Below are 11,891 nucleotides of genomic sequence, written 5' to 3'. Positions count from 1 at the left end.
CCCGGGGGTAAGAGAGTCAGCAAAGGGAGAAGGCGCGGTCCCAGCGGCGGGAGCGGGAAACCGTGGCGCTGAGCACGCGCGGAGCAGCAGTTCACAGGCCAGGTAGCAGGCAGCGCGCGGGACCCGCCCGGGCGGCAGGGAGTGCGCAGGCGCCAGGGCCGGGGGCAGAGTTTCCGTGGGTTCTTCGTCCCTCCCCCACGCAGGCAACGCCTCTTCCAATTGGACGGAGCCGCTACGACGGGCGTGGAGAGAGTCGTCGCGTCCGGTGACGTCTTCCGAGGACGTCGGGAGAGTCGGCGGCTTCGGCTGCCGTGTCGGAGGCGTCCGCTGGAAAATGGCGGAATACTTGGCCTCCATCTTCGGCACCGAGAAAGACAAGTGAGTAGGGGAGGCCTACCGGGGCTTGGGCCGGGGCGGCGGTGGGCCAGCGGGTGCCGGCCGAGGCAAGCGATGGCGGTGCCCAGGCGTGGCGGGCCGAGAGGCCCTGGCGGCCTCGCGCGTCTGGGCGCCGCTGCCTCGTGGGCCGGTCGGCGGGACCTGGCGGGCTGCTCGGGCCGGGCCTCGGGCTTCATGGGGCTCCGCGCCCGTTTCCACTCGGGACTCTGTCCCACGCCGCGCTCCCACTGCCGCCCTGGCTTCTGCGGCGAGTTAACGCGTTTCTTGCAACTTTGGGCTTTGAGTGTCGTGTCGGAAGTGCGGCGGCACTGTCCTCGCTAGAACTCAGTCTCTGGAACTGATCGTTGGGAGCGGAATCGACCGAGTAAACCTGCCTGCCGAAGCGTTGGCGGACTGGCTTTTCTTTTTAAGCTAAGGTTTGCGTGGGGTAAGAAGAAAAAACATCACAATAATGCCGCTGGTATTTGTATGCCACCGTGGCGCATACCTATTTCCAGTGTGCTGGCTGAAGTTTAGACTGAAGGAAACGTCTTAAGACGCTTTGAAGGATAATTCTTATTTTCAAAACCTAAAGATTAAGTGTCTGGTGTAACCTGCCCGGCGTAAGTAGTCACCATCTTGGTGTTCCTGAATCTCATACAGATATCTGTGCTGGGAAGCCTCTGTGTTTGTTAGTAGATAACGTTTTTGGTGCCACATCTCACTGTTGAAAATTCCCGGCTGTCCAGTCAAGCACCTTTATACAAGATAGTCTGCTGTGTGTGCAAAAGGGAATGTACCTAAAAGTCTCCTGCCCAAATCGGCAGTCACTGTAGAGGCATTTTATTAGGTGTCAGGTCCAGGCCAGAGTTAGAGTATCAGCTGGGATAAAATTTAGGCTCTCAGGAAGTCATGGAGGAAGTCTGTATGTGTTAAGAATGACTGCAATATATTAAAGGGACGGAGAGATGACTCAGTGGTTCAGAGTGGGAACTGCTCTTTCAGAGGCCAGGAGTTTGGTTTCCCAAATCCATTTCATGATGTCTCGCAACCACCTGTAACTCCAGATCTGGGGAGCTTCATGGTCTGGCTACTACAGGCCCCTACATGTAGTAGGTGTACACATCCAGCCCCACATAGACTTCTTGGTCTTTTTGAGGCACGGTTTCTTTTCCTAGCTCTGACAGTCCTGGAACTCACTCTATAGACCAGGCTGGCCTTGGACTCAGATCTGCCTGCTTTGGCCTCTACCTCCTGAGTGCTGAAATTAAAACCACCCAGCCACATATAATTAAAAATAAAACCTTTAAAGTACTTTAAAATAGACATTCAAAGCCAGGTGTGGTGGTGTGTGCCTTTAGTTCCAGAGCACTCCAGAGGCAGAGGAAAGCAGATCTCTGAGTTTCAGGTCAGTGTGGTCTGTACAGCAAGTTACGGGCCGGCCGGAACTACATAGAGACCCTGTCTCAATACATAAATATACACAGGAAATAAGTACTGTGACGAGTGTGATTTCTAAATTCTGAGGTCACCGAGAAGATGGGTTGGAATGCAGTGAAATGTGTGCCAGTTCTGACACGAGAGGCATCCTTTCAAAATGCCTGAAGGGCCATAGTAGTTCTGGCCCTGTGTTCATGTCTGTAGTGAGGGGGTATCAGTCAGATTTTTTAGTTTTAATCTAGGTTCTGTTATTTCAGCAGAAAGTCGTCTTTAATAGGGACTTGTGTGCCTGTTAGTTTTTGGGTTTTGTTGGTTGGTTGGTTGGTTGGTTGGTTGGTTGGTTGGTTGGTTGGTTTTTCTAGATAGGGTTTCTCTGTAGTTTTGGAGCCTGTCCTGGAACTAGCTCTTGTAGACCAGACTGGCCTCAAACTCACAAAGATCCGCCTGCCTCTGCCTCCCGAGTGCTGGGATTAAAGCCACCACTGCCCGGCTAATTTTTAAGAAGTAAAATGTGGGACTTTTCTAATTAAGTGTTTAGCTGTGATATATTTTTCTAGATTCAACTTGTCTAGTAGAGATCACCCTTGTACTCTACCCACACACTCCACCAAGTCAGGGTTTCTCTGTAGCCCTGGCTATCTTAGAACTCAATTTCTAGACCATGCTGGCCTCAAACTCAGAGGTGGCCTGCCTCTGCCTCCCAGTTGTTGGTATTAAAGACATGCACCACCACTCCCCCGACCTTAAAAGGTCTTTATTTTCAGTTGATTTTCTTTTTTGTTTTTCAATGCTTATTTTTTTATGTGAATTGGTGTTTTACCTATGTGTAGTCTGTGTGAGGGTGCCAGTTCCCTTGGAACTGGAGTTGCAGACAGTTGTGAGCTGCCGTGTGGGAGCTAGGAATTGAACCCAGGTCCTCTGGAAGAACAGCCTGTACTCTTAGCTGCTGAAACATCTTTCCAGCCCCTCAGTTGATTTTTCTAAAAAGATGCTGTCTAATCAGGTTAGGTTGTGTAAGGAGGTCCCTCACAGTCGTCCTCTGGTAAACTCGGACTTTAATGTATTGTTGCTGTCTGGTTATAACAGCATAACTGGTCTTTGTGGTCCCAAATTTCACTGAAGTTGAGACCTTCAGGGTGAGGACCTAAGCATGTGGCTCTTGTAAAAGTCTCTATGGGGCAGCATTCCGAATAGGGAAGCTGCAGCTAGTGAAAGTTCACATCACAGACTTGCACCCAGCCCTTGGTGGCTTTGGTTGGTTGTGCTTCCATGGAGTATCTAAGCAGTGCTAAAGAGACTTTGTGCAGACATGTGCTCTCCAAATAGCATGTTTGCAGTGAGGTCTCCAAAGAAATTGCCTCCCCAAACATGAATTTGGTGAAAACCTGGATTTTGTTTTCTTTAGATAATGACGGCACTTAATTAAGCCTGTGAATAAGAATACATATCTCACTCGTTCTTGAAACAGTCCCTAATTGGTATTGTCCTTATTCTGTAGATGACATCCAGGACCAGAGAGTGGGGCGATCTTCAAAAAAGAAAAGCAAAGAAGATATTAAAAGGAGAGGGGCTTAGAGTAATGGAGCAGGTTAGAATTAGAGCATTCTGTAGGGATATGATTACAGCTTCTAACATACTACCTATAAGAGGAAGCAGCCAGCCAGCTGCCAAACTTCTGTGATTGGAAGAAAAGTAGCTGGGAAATAAGATCCTGTTAATGGTATTTTCGCCATTTCTTCCCCCAAAATAATCAGTTCTTATTCTTATTCCCTTACAGAGTCAACTGTTCATTTTATTTCAAAATCGGAGCATGTCGTCATGGAGACAGATGTTCTCGGTTGCACAATAAACCGACCTTTAGCCAGGTTTGTGTGTTGTTGGGCTTTTTTTTTCCCCCCACATAAATTATCAAAAGTTCTTGTGCTTTCAATGGTGATTAATGTTTCCACACACTTAGTAAGTCCTTTTTTCCTCCAGTTTTCTTTTGTATTTGTTACAGAGGGTGATGGACCCACCACACCTCAGTAGGAAGTCCTGTTGTTCTTACCCTTAGAGGAGCTCCTTAAAGGGCTCGCTGCCCTGCTCTCCCTTCAGATGATGTAGTAGTGATGAGCCACTGGGCGAGTATGTGGCATGGGTGTTTGTCTGCGGACCCAGCCTGCTCTAGATCCTCAGAAAGGTCCACACTTTGACACAGTTTCAGCAGGCATCATGATCTTAGAATTGTAATGATAAAGATGAGTATAAATTGCCCCAAGCAGGTCTGGTTGGCTCACTGAGAGGTGCTTGTCATCTAAGACTTGGGTCTGTCTAGGTTAGCCTCAGTCCCACATTTGGTTTGGTGGGGCAGGGAGTTGCAGGGAAGGCAATCTGGTCTCAGCAGAGACTGGCTAATGAATTAAGAGTGCAGAGATTGGAAGGTCTTGCTGCATCTGTCTGATTGGGCCGTGGAGTTCATTCTCCAGCCCAGGTCTACTTGCAGCAGCCCTCTAAGCCTTGGATGTGTCTTTTCTTGAGCCCACATTTTTCTTTCATATACTTTGCCCTTCTTACATTCTCTGTTTTGGGGGGTTTTGTTGTTGTTGTGGGAGTTTAAGAAATAGACCAGTTAATACTAGGAGGTAGAAGAAATGGATCTTGGTTTAGAACATAAGTCCCCAGGAAACCACAGCATTATATGTTTTTAGAGGGGGGGGTTCAGTAGTTTAACTCCCCAGTTATCACTATGGTTAGTGTAGAAGGCACCTGTCCTCTAATGACCCTCAAAGTGACCCTTTTTTGTGAATTTTTATACTATCAAAGTACCTCCTTTAAACTGTGTTATGAGTGGTATTTGACTCCTAACAAACTCTTCCCACCTGACCAATGGTTATTGGCTGCTAAATGTGCATGCCTTTATTATGTTTGTGAGGCATGTGAAGTGGTAGGCAGAGAGACTGTTCTCCGCCCTCTGGGCCTTTACTGTCCCACAGTTGCCTCCTGTGGCCTGAGCACTGTCCTAGAACAAAGCAGGGAGGATGGAGCCCCATACAGTGTAATGAGCTCAGCATTACAGTAATCACCTCCTTTGGGTTTGGTTGACAAGTCAGAGGTCACTGTAGCTTGTCTTTGCATTGCTTTCCTACGGGGGACAGCCTTTGTATGCCTCAGTAGTGCAGGGACCAGGGTGGCAGAGAATTGTTTTAGCTCAGTGGCTCAGGGTGTGTGGTCTGGTGTTCAGCCTTCCTCCCAGGTGGGTTCCAGCAGCAAATGTGTCCCAAACACTATTCCTCGCCCTACACCCTTTGAGCACAGGCAGAAGAACTGCTTTCTTTCTAGCACATTGTTGAAAGGCTGTGCTCTAGTCACACACACAGTCTCTTGGCTAGCATAATTGTAGTGTGATTCAGGGTGGGTTTCTTTGTAAGCTCGTAGTCATGTGGACGTGAGATTGATGTACTATATTAGCTTACTAACTTAAACATGGTTTGTTTTTTCAGACAACTTGATTTTAAGAAGAACGGTACAGTGTAAGGTTTCAAGTCTGCCTGATCCAGTTTAAAGCACAAGGGCTAAAAGGATTTTTTCCTTAAAGAAGGATCGCAAAAGAGCAAATGTTTTAACTATTGTATTATGTAAACAGAGACCCACCAAGAAAGTGTAAATAAGAGTCAGGTATCCAAGACAACTGGCGTGGCTGTTTTGCTAAGAGACCAGAGCTTGAGTACTGCATACAGTTGAAGTATGCATTTGTTTAAGAGAGATACTGTGTGGGGAATATGATTATTATGTGACTTTTCAATATGTTCGTGTGTGCTGGCTTGAAGTACAAGAAAGTGTTAGTGTTCTCTTATCTTGTATTAAAGCACTTTATCATTGGTAACGGGGACCACTCAAAACAACAGATACAGTTCCTTCTTGGTTGCTGGCTGACTTGACCCAAGTCACTGCTCAAACTCTGTTTTCATAATATGATGGTTTTGGTGTTCTTGGCACAAGACACAAGTGTCTGACTTGTGAGAAAAACAGCAAACAAACGTTAACCGTTTGCAAACAAACTGTCTCTTTGCAATTGTCTGATATATGCACAGCAGCCAGTAGAATTCCCCTTTTTATTTTTTTTTTCCCCGCAGACCATCTTGATTCAAAACATCTATCGTAATCCCCAAAACAGTGCACAGACGGCTGACGGCTCACACTGTAAGTCCCACAGTTGGAGAAATTTTTTTTAAAAACGATGGTGTCAAGAGCCCACTCTTAATTGAGACATAACGCTGGCTCTGAGCTGCTGACATAGAGCTGTTGCAAACAGGACACGGTGCTGGAACCGCGTGGCGCACAGCCAGAACTTGACAGGGGCCGCGCTCAGGAGGCGCTTCTAGGGAAAGTCACTGGCCGGCCTCTCCTGTCGACTAACATTTGTCACGAGAGTGTCCGCCCACAGGAAGCGGGTTTTAACCCGGGTAGCCGATTGCGGCTTTACAGTGACTGAACCCTGGCCTTCCTTAAGTTCTTTCTGTAAAGTTAAAATGTAGGAATATTAAGGTAAGTTGCCCAGTAAGTGTGGGTTTTATTTCATCATTATAATTTTTCCTCTAGGAAGTGGAGATTTCATGACATGAGATTATTGTATTTTTCTGGTACAGCGCTTGGTTCGTCGCAGGTGCGAGCACTTTTCCTCTTAGTCTCTGTCAGCTAAGAGCCGGTGCTATCCTTGCTTGGCTGGCACTTGGCATTGGAGAGTCCGCTGTGGGCAGAAGTGCGATATTAGCATCTCATGAGATCTCCCAGCACTGCAGTGTTAGTGTAGTTCAAGACAGCCACCAACTAAGGGGACACCTCTGCTCTAGAGAAATAACCTGCTCTCTTTTCAGCGCCGACTCAAACTGAAGCGATCATCACAGGCAACCGGTTAAGTGTGTACATTTAATTTCCATAATATAAAGTTGTTGCGTTTTGTATTTCAGACCATTGCCCTCTTGAACATTTACCGTAACCCTCAAAACTCTTCCCAGTCTGCTGACGGTTTGCGCTGTAAGTTCATACAAGTTCCTTCCCTGGTCCCCTGGGCTTGCGTGTCAGAGCTCAGTGTCCACTCCACCCGGTCTGCTGTGCTAGTGTCAACAACCGCCTTCTAGAAGTGACAGGAGCTGTTGTCCCCACTGACCTGGAGAGCTGACTCCTGTCCCTTAGAGGAGGACAGGACTGGCAAGGGCACCCTTGAAGTAGTTGGGACTTGCTGCTCTTTGCTCCCTCCGCATTTGGACCGTCACCCTGGGATGCACTGGGATTGAGTTCGAGGTCTGCTCTTCCCTGTGAAGAGCAGTGGCATCTGAATGGCTCTCACTTTCTGGAACTTGAGTGCAAATTGCTTAGAAATGTTCAGATTTTTATCTCTCAATAGCCTCGTTTCCATTTCCATAAACTCTGCACGTCAGAGGTCATGTTCTTACATGAGGGCCTTGTTCTGAGTGTTTCCCGGGTGAGGGTCTGTAGCTCACACTGACCCAAATATTCCCGCTGCACCCCCTGCAGGTGTGCTGACCAGATGAGCACTCCCTGAAAAGATGCTCAGGGTCCAACCACGCACTTTGTATAGGTAGCACCTCCAGCCTCAGGAGGTAGTGTGCTACATTTGGTAATGAAGGGTACTTCATGGGGCAACAGCTTAAACTGGTACCAGTCAACATTGCAGATTTGTGTGCTGCGAATTACTGTATTTAAGTTATAAGTGTTCTCCAGTGGAACACTGGAATGCAGTCGTGTCCAAACCCAAGGTAGACTCCCCTTGGATGGCCACAGCTAAATCCAGCACACCTGACCGCAAGCTCCATCTGTTGGTTGGCTTACCCTGGGTAATAAATGGTCCCAGGCCATCACCTGCTGGAACTGGCCAGGCTGGGAGGCCTCTGGTGCACGTGTCTGTGAGTCGGGCTTTTCGTGTTTTCCCTGCTAAGGTGCTGGGTGTTTGTGATGGCCAACCCTGACCTGACAATAGAGCACTCTCTACATTGAGACAGCATTCACCTGGCAATCCTTGGTTTAAATATGTGGTCTCCTTTTATTTTAGAAGGAAGGTCTGCATAGGAGGAGGGAGGTGTTTATGTGTGGCTTTATTAAGTAACGTTTGTTCTCATCCCTGCCCTGGGGTATAGCAAATGGAAACCGTGGTTGGTAACAGTGATTGTTCTTTGCCTGCTGGTTCAATTGGGGACTCTGCTTAATGACAGGATGTTGTGTTTTCTGTCTCTATTTGCAATGCACAGTATGTCTGGGGTATATTGTAAACTGAATTTTCAGCTCTTATTAAATCTTCCAGTCCTGGAGTCCAGGTTGTGGAAGGTAAAGGAAACTAATGCTTCATTTAAGAGCAGATTACCACCTTGACATTTGTAGAAAAATACATTTCAGGTACACAGATTAAAGTTGAATATAAATCTCAGTTTTAAGAATAGTATTTCTTTAAGAAAAGTAATTTTCTAAGTTGTAGTATTTAAAATATATGGAGCCCACTGCTGTTCTGTCTGATCAGTTGTCTTGATGTGGCTAGTCTCGGGCTTTTGGGGTCGTTTTGACTGATGGGAAATGGAACAGAGTAAAGTAGTCATCAGTTTTAAACCATCACCAAATTGGGGGTGTTTTCCTTTCTGGATTTCCTGATCCAGAAGGCCTTGATATTAGCTGCTATCATCTGCCTATGGAGCAGGCTTCTCGGCCATTTGCTGTTGCCTGTGACCTGTTCCTTTTCAGGCAGGATGGGGCATCCCTGAAGGCTTGGTCGGGTACCATATATGGGGTAGGCTCCTATCACATTTCAATAAAATTTGGGTTTTCAGGCCAAATAATTTCCTCGAAATTCAAAATAACTAAAACAACCCCAGATGGTTTAGAAAGAGAGCTGAAGTTGTCAGAACCAGAGCCTAGGCTAGGCCTTAGTTTCAGACACCAGAGCCAGGTGCCCTCGGTGTGGTGCCAGAAGAGGCAAGTTACCTGTAAGCTCGTCCAGGAATATGGCTCACAGAAGGTGTTTATTGACGACCCAAGCTGGACATCTCGGCCCCCAATCCCCGCCAGACCCTTTTCACCTCCTCACTCAAGTGTTTGGAACATGACTTTATTGACATCCAGTTCTGTGAGGTTGAGGGAATGATGGTTGGGTTAGACCAACTGGGCACAAGTGCTCGTGACCAGCCATGACTTCACTTACTGCATGGCTTATGGAGGGTAAACTTGGCGCAGAGGTGGGGAACACCTTCAACAAGGTCTAACTGTGTATAGAGAGACATCCAAAATGCTGAAAGCTGGTGGCTTGGGTTTCAGTCACATCAGAAAGAAGTGTGTGGTATTCAGTGGTTGCCAGTGTGTAAAGGCACATGAGCTCTTGCTCACTCACTTGGTTTCAGCTGTCATTTTCACCTAATAAAGGGGAAATCAGTGTTTATCTGGCCTCCAGTCTTAAGGAAAGCATTTTTATTTTAAAAGGTCTGAATCCAAGAGTCACCTTTTTCCTTGGACTTTGTGTTACCCTTTGACACCTACTAAAGCTGGCTGTGGTTTTGGTAGCCGGGACTGAGGCTATGGTGGGCATTTTAAGATCTCAACAACTCCAAATCACAAGCAGTTCGGTGCTCCTGTAGCATGCAGCTCTCTGGCCTGGCGTCCTCTAGACAGTCACTGTAGCAGTTGAGCTTGAGGACAGCAAGGCCACAGGGCTCTCACCAGCTGGCTGTCTTTTACTGCAGGTGCTGTGAGCGACGTGGAGATGCAGGAGCACTATGATGAGTTCTTCGAGGTAAGCACTTGGGCACAGGTGGGAGGGGAGGGCAGCCACGAGAGACGGGGCTGTGCACAAGTGCTCCTCAACCCATGTTCCCCCTCAGGAAGTCTTCACCGAGATGGAAGAAAAGTACGGAGAGGTTGAGGAGATGAATGTCTGTGACAACCTAGGAGACCACCTGGTGGGGAACGTGTATGTCAAGGTACAGACCAGTGGGTAATATCTAGAGTTGAAGCTGCTTGGGCTGGCACGGCTTAGTCTGTGTACTTTGTGTCTTTTTCTGAACTGACTCCCTGTGGGAACAGTCTGATATTTGCTCTTCATGGGTTGGGTTTGAAAAGGTAAGCAACACTTGGTGCAATCTTAGGCTGTCCTGGGGGCTATCATGAGGAGGATTGGCAAAGTTTTATTGCATCAGCCCAGAAGTGTTTTGCTCAGTGGGGTGGAGAATTAAACATTAGCAACACAGGCCTAGATTGGCAAAGCCCTTTTTTTGCTTTTCAGTTTCGACGTGAGGAGGATGCAGAGAAAGCTGTGATCGACTTGAATAACCGCTGGTTTAATGGGCAGCCAATCCATGCAGAGCTGTCTCCAGTGACCGACTTCAGGGAAGCCTGCTGCCGCCAGTATGAGATGGGGTAAGCATAAGTACAACTCTGGTGGGTGGAGCTTAGTCAGCATGGGCACAGCCTAACATGTCTGGATCTGACCCACAGAGAGTGCACAAGAGGGGGCTTTTGCAACTTCATGCATCTGAAGCCGATCTCAAGAGAGCTACGACGGGAGCTGTATGGACGCCGGCGCAAGAAGTGAGTCCTCTGGGTGCATGGTGAAGTGGGAGGCTCCCCATTGCCAAAGAAAACCAGGCCTGGGACTGGTGCAAATACAAAATGGTTGGGAGAAGCTCGCCCCCCGCTGTACAGGGGAGGCACTTGTGTTCCAGAGCCGCACGTGTCTGCAGGGATTTCTGATGGTGCAGGTTGTCTGGTTTTGCATATATTGGTCCATCTTGCTGTATTGCTGACAGGTGGGCACTGTACTCTTGTTCCTGGCCCTATGTCACAAAGAAGGGGTCAGGATGAGTCGAGGTCACTGATTCTAGATAGTTCTCTCCCTCTCCTGTTACACATAGTTCAGGAAGTAGAAATTGAGATTGCTTTGATTGTCAGCAAGAAGCAACTCTTTTTCTCTAAAAATCAACCTAATGGACTCTGCCTAGCCATTCCTAAGGTTGGTGAAGGAAGGGTTGTGTGTGCACAGCAAGTCAGTGTGGGTATCTTCTGGGTGTACATCCAGGCCTCACTGCTGCCCAGCCTGCTTCTGTTCTGTGCCTCTTTCCCACAGCATTTCAGTTGGTTCTAAGTTACAGGATACTGAACATAGCACACACATTTAGTTTGGGGATGCATCCTTCCTAAAGATAGTATCTAATTGGGGTGTGTCCCACACTTGAGGCTTGGAAGCTACTGGCCTCATCTCTCAGTTCATCACTTTGCAGGTAGGGCTGTCAGTGCTATGCTTTGATGCCATTTTCTTGTCCTTGATCCAGGCATAGATCCAGGTCCAGATCCCGAGAACGGCGGTCTCGATCCAGAGACCGTGGGCGCGGTGGCGGCGGAGGAGGTGGAGGTGGTGGAGGACGAGAGCGTGACAGGAGGCGGTCAAGAGACCGTGAGAGATCTGGGCGATTCTGAGCCGAGCTGTTTTTACCGTGTGTCTGCTAGACAGTGTTGTAGTTGGTTGACAAGCCAGTTCATAATGGGATTTTTTTTTTAAAAAACAACAAAAAAAAACAAAGATGGGTTTCTGAATAAAATTTGTAGTGATTATACAGTATTGGTGTGACTTCTTGTAAAGTCTCTGTCTGCAATTTTTTTAAAAAAATTTATTTATTATGTACACAATATTCTTTCTACGTGTATGCCTACAGGCCAGAAGAGGGCACCAGACCTCATTACAGGTGGTTGCTGGGAATTGAACTCAGGACCTTTGGAAGAGCAGGCAATGCTCTTAACCGCTAAGCCATCTCTTCAGCCCCCTGCAATTTCTTTTTAAATGATTTATTTAAATTTATTTTTGTGTGAAATTGTGAACTGTCATGTGGGTGCTGGGAGTTGAACCCCAGTCCTAAAAGAGCAGCCAGTGCTTTCAATTGCTGAGCCATCTCTCCAGCCCCTGCAATTTCTTTTATAAAAGTACTAGTCCCATGTCCTTGAGGGAGGTTCATATCACTGGTTATAAACAAGTCTGAGGGCATAGAATCACAGCAGGCAAGGGTAGCTTCTTCGTTAGGAAAGCTGCTCTGGTGTCTTCATGACCA

General features: G+C 47.5%; 1 protein-coding gene across 3 annotated transcripts; it reads left to right on the top strand.

The window, feature by feature from the left end:
* Positions 1 to 219: 219 nt before the first annotated feature.
* Positions 220 to 11,407, top strand: U2af1 (U2 small nuclear RNA auxiliary factor 1). 3 transcript variants are annotated; one of them, XM_050141624.1, is made up of 8 exons: positions 220 to 378; positions 3,593 to 3,680; positions 6,762 to 6,828; positions 9,537 to 9,586; positions 9,675 to 9,773; positions 10,076 to 10,209; positions 10,288 to 10,380; positions 11,121 to 11,407. In XM_050141624.1, exons 1-8 carry the CDS (start codon positions 335 to 337, stop codon positions 11,263 to 11,265), a joined length of 720 nt encoding a protein of 239 aa, XP_049997581.1. In that variant the 5' UTR covers positions 220 to 334; the 3' UTR covers positions 11,266 to 11,407. The 3 variants fall into 3 exon arrangements, with proteins under 3 accessions (XP_049997581.1, XP_049997591.1, XP_049997597.1); XM_050141634.1 differs by lacking the exon at positions 6,762 to 6,828 and adding an exon at positions 5,928 to 5,994; XM_050141640.1 differs by lacking the exons at positions 220 to 378; positions 3,593 to 3,680 and adding an exon at positions 5,922 to 5,994.
* The last annotated feature ends 484 nt before the right edge of the window (positions 11,408 to 11,891 follow it).

The sequence above is a fragment of the Alexandromys fortis genome, unplaced genomic scaffold, assembly GCF_014885135.2.
Source record: "Alexandromys fortis isolate MF-2015 unplaced genomic scaffold, M_Fortis_MF-2015_v1.1 scaffold_9, whole genome shotgun sequence".
Taxonomy (NCBI): Eukaryota; Metazoa; Chordata; class Mammalia; order Rodentia; family Cricetidae; genus Alexandromys; species Alexandromys fortis.
Note: the sequence above shows the minus strand (reverse complement) of the source record. Positions and strands in the feature narration are given on the sequence as shown.